Source organism: Gamsiella multidivaricata, assembly GCF_025024155.1.
Source record: "Gamsiella multidivaricata strain RSA 2152 chromosome Unknown BC939scaffold_57, whole genome shotgun sequence".
NCBI classification, from domain to species: domain Eukaryota; kingdom Fungi; phylum Mortierellomycota; class Mortierellomycetes; order Mortierellales; family Mortierellaceae; genus Gamsiella; species Gamsiella multidivaricata.
The window spans coordinates 1-4,532 of record NW_026251765.1 but is presented as its reverse complement, the minus strand read 5'-3'; the positions used below and the strand labels follow the sequence as shown (position 1 = coordinate 4,532).

The following is a 4,532-nucleotide window of genomic DNA, read 5'->3' as shown; positions in this document are numbered from 1 at the left end:
TGATGTCCGATGAGGTGAGGAGTCGTGACAATGAAGTCCACCCCTCTGGAGTCGTTGTATGCCAATAGTCGCTGATCAGGCCTCCGTTGTATCTTTATAATGCCGTTTCACGAGGGTGGGCCGATGACGGATGCTCAATGAGACGATCGGTGATCGGGGAAGCGCTACGGGGCAAGTACAATGTCTAAATAAGAGCGATTGACGGTGCAAAGGTGGCAAATGATCAGGATCGGCATTCCCTGTTGATTGTATTTCGTTGCATGGGTTACTGACGGTGGTAGTCAGTACCTGTCGTTGTTGCGGTGTTATCCGGACAATCTGGACGAATACAATGTGTGATACAAATGATTTAGGTGGAAAAAAGACTCTGGTTCAGGTACCAGACCGTTTATTCTTTTATTCTGGGGGCGGTGCTCTTCCCTGCGATCTAGTATTAACTTTGTAAGACCAACCGATTGATTCTCATTTACTATACCACAATACGATTATTATCAACACCTATCTCATAGCCCGAAAAAAGGATCCCTTCTCACGCACAAAGAGTTTCCAGCTCTCTTATCTGGGGGTTAATCGATTCGGCCCATACCTCAAGCAAGGCATGGCGCCACAATGCTGTGGAGAAGGAAGACGAGAACGAGGATGACACTGTCTGGAAACGACCTCGAGTAACAAAGAACTTTGAACTCCCCAATGACCGATTCACCGATGACAACCACTTTCCAGTGACCCGAAAGCATCGAGGAACCTACATGCTGCGTTCTTGGAAATACCAAACCAAGCAGATCTACATGAGCCAGAAGAACCCCTTCCAAAGCAATATCCGGTGCCAAGTATGCAAGGTTCCCTTGTGTAGCAATGGCGCCAGACCTTGTTTCAAAGAATATCACACACAATCCACAGACCTGGAGTAAAAAACTTCGAATAATTTACATGACTGTTGCACAGGGAAATTTTATTTTTGCCGGGCAAATTTGCCCGCCACGTCGTCAGAGTAAGGGATAGTTCACAGTTTGGTAAAATAATTTTATTGCGTGTCGTATGTTCACCAGAGTCAATGCCATGCCATACGTGTTAGATACTATGTGCGTTCTTTTAGTATACACAGGCGCATATGTATCTGGAATGATGGGCCATTTGTAATCTGCAGTTGTGAGAAGGCGGGTGAATAGAAAAGGAAGGAGAGAGGAAAAGAGAGAGAGGGAAAAGGAGACTTGTTTGTGGGGAAAGAAAGCGCGCAACTGTAATTGAGCAACTGGTATGCTTACTCCCCCCTTTCGCAAGCAGTTGAAGAGAGCAGCCTTACTTTTGGGCTAAATCATGTGATTTAGCAGATTCCTCTCGACTGAATAAGGCCTTCATTACAGTCCAGAAGCCTATGGCGCCATTATTTTCTCGTCGGCCCACTCCTGACGCGAAATACATTATCTTACAGCAGTTTTTCGCCGCCCCAGTCTAGGTGGTTTATGAGAACACTGATCAATCACTGCAAGATACGAATGAAATAATCAATAGTGAATGTGAACACTGCAATTTCTATAGCATAGTGCATGAACATACACACATTTTGGACGTAGATTTCGGGGCCTTAAAAGAAACATCATTCCGCACATCCTTGACCCCACTCCTTTCCTCATCCACTCCCCTATCAGCCCTCAAGCACTGTCGCATATTCTTAACGTGAGTCTTGAATGTTTCTGCAAATGGATACATGTACCAAATTTGATCCTCATTAACTGTCTACTTTGACTTGGCCTTTATCGTACCAGATGGGAGTCACTGGACTACCCAAAGCTATAAAAGACACCGAAGGAACGCTAGCTTATGATCTGCAGAGCAAGAAAGTTCATGTCGATGTCTTGAGTCTGTACTTTGGATTCTTGCAAACAAGGACCTTCAAAGTGACGTGTAAAAGACTCGCCAAGGAAGCGAGAGCTGAGGCAACGGCTACGACAACTACCAGCGCATCAGCGGCTTCCGTTCTAACAGAAACGACGACCTTTCTCGCAATGCCCACAGCCCCCCGCAGTCTCCACAGCCTCAACACCGCAAAACACGCCTTCTGCTGCAGACGCCGGCACTAGCAGGAGAAGCAACATTAAGAAGCGCGCCCTGAGTTTCTCCGAGGCTCCATCCAAGCGAGGAAAGGCATGCCCTAGTTATGCGAGCGAGATATAGGCTGCCGGGACGCAACATCCTGCGCTGTTCATTGGCCTTAACGGACGATTGACACCAGACCGACTTGGAATAACAGAGCAGGTAATTAAATGTCCCAATGGTTTCGTATCAGCTTGCGCAGCATAGCAACCAAGTGCTGACACATGTTCTGTTGTTTCATCCTTCGATCCTGCCTCATCTCTAGTCACAGAATTACGGCTATATAGCGCACGACCTCAACAAAATTATGTCAAAGCACTTTAGCAAATCAACCACGGCTCTACACTTTGACGGAAAGGCCTCGATACAAAAGTCCCAGGAGCTACAAGATCGGGCCATATCCCTCAGCAACCGGATCAAGACTCTGGAGGTGCGAGTTGACAACGCCATAGGAAGAAACAGCGGCTCTTTGGGCCCCCTATACAAGCAATGTCGAAACGCGTACAAGACATCCAAGGCAGCGTTGGCAGACATAAGAAATGGGCTGGAGACCTTGGAGTGGCACACCTGCGAATGTCCCTTCCAAGCAGACACGCACATTGCTGAGTTGTATCAAGCTGATAACAACAAAGACGACCTCGCAATCATTACCGCCGACAGTGATATGATGGTATATCAAGACGTTAGAGAAATCACTATACCCGTCGGAAAGTACCGAGCGTTCACCACGTACAAGAAGGCTGACCTGCTCGAGTCTCTAGACCTCGTATGTGACCGTGAGCTGTTGCTGGCATCAATCATTACTAAGAACGACTACTCCAAGGCACTCCCGTGGCACGGCTTCCAAAGAAATATCAAGATCATCCAAGAGATGAGGATCGAGACCAGAGCAGGCGATGGATCGACCATGGACGCGCCAGGATCCAAGACGACTGAGGCTGGTATTATCAAGGAGCTGATCCAGGAGTATTTACAACGGGCGAGAGGAGGACAAAACAAGAGTGTGGACGACTACACCCACGCCATTTCGGCTTTCGTTCAAGTGCGTGAGGACTATCTTGACTCCGCTACGCCATCGTGCGCGACCCACGAGGAAATACGGGGCATACTCCAGAAGCTCGAGAAGTGCAAGCTGCAAAGGAGAAATATGACTCGAGCCTCGCGGACAAATCCTCCAGCCGACACACTCGCCAGCGACACTTCTGCAGGCGTGGTGTTTTCTTCCCCTATCCAATACAGCCTGCAGACGCCTGGACAGCAGACGATTCTTCAGGCCCGACGCCGTCGCCGCAGACACAAGAAAGAGAACGCCCAGCAACGGAGAAAGCGACGTTCCAAAGGCAAAGAAAGACGTAAGAAAGTCCGGGAGGCAAAATGGAGACGAAGCAGGTATGATTATCGTATGACTTTGTTAGTGAGTTCAAATTCATTACGACCTTTTACAGCTTTGTCGCTTTGGTACAATCATCTTATTGATATTTTTTTTTTTTTTTTTTTTTTTAATTTTTGGGATTGTCCCTTAGGTACAAGAGCAGGGACGGAGATGCCAACCCTCGTTATTCCCCTCATGTTGTCATGGACGTCAGCCAGTCATGCCCGGTCGACAAGATCGCATTGGAAAAGATGTCCATCGAGGAACCGCGCCCGCGGAAGAAGAAGGACGGGAGCATAGATGACAATCCTAAGGCCGCGAGTGAAACCAAGACGAAGCCCAAGGTGGACGAGGAGAATGGTGAAAAAGTGGAGAGGCAAGCTGGAGCTAACCTGACTAAGCACCTGTTCGGGGAGGCTTTCAAGACTGCCACAATGACTGCAGGGTCGATTACAGGGTGCCTGCACCGCTCCACGAAGCTGAACGTAGTCCAGACCAAGATCGTCGCGGAACGCATCAGCGAGGCGGTCCGCATCATGAGCCAAACTCGTATTCTCGTGTTTAAAGCGCTCGAACTTTTTCTCTACAAGGAGTTCAGCACTACCACCATATCCAATTCAGATCAAGCGCGCCCGGCACCAGACCAGAACTTGGGCACTGATGTCAATCAAGCGAGTGCTCCGAAAGTCCAGCACAAGGAGGAAAAGGACGCGGACACACTTGATCTCATTCTGCACAAGGCACATGGAGAAACTATCATCAAAAATCTGATCTCTTTGATTCTGAATGGTCCAGTAGCGCCCCGCGGGAGACCACCTAAAGACTCGGCGGCAATTCAGGCGAAAACAATTGCGCGCTCGATTTATGACGATTTCCTGAGCGTTCTTTCAGATTGCGCACCGACAAAGGACTGCCAAGATATACCCCTGAGCGTCATCCAGGCGGAACTGGCGGTGGAGGTCCGGACCGCGGTTCGGGAGCATTTCCAGAGACTGCCCAAGTTCATTGTGAACAAGGTAACATTTCCACTGTCCGGAACAAGATATATCTCGCGTCGATTTGCTTT

General features: G+C 48.7%; 1 protein-coding gene across 1 annotated transcript; it reads left to right on the top strand.

The window, feature by feature from the left end:
- Nucleotides 1-2,401: 2,401 nt before the first annotated feature.
- On the top strand, nucleotides 2,402-4,031 carry BC939DRAFT_520100 (uncharacterized protein; the record flags this gene model as incomplete). Its single annotated transcript, XM_051561198.1, is given in 3 exon segments — nucleotides 2,402-3,483; nucleotides 3,618-3,911; nucleotides 3,923-4,031. The coding sequence occupies 3 exon segments, from the start codon at nucleotides 2,402-2,404 to the stop codon at nucleotides 4,029-4,031; spliced, it is 1,485 nt and encodes a 494-aa protein (XP_051409595.1).
- Between the last annotated feature and the right edge of the window lie 501 nt (nucleotides 4,032-4,532).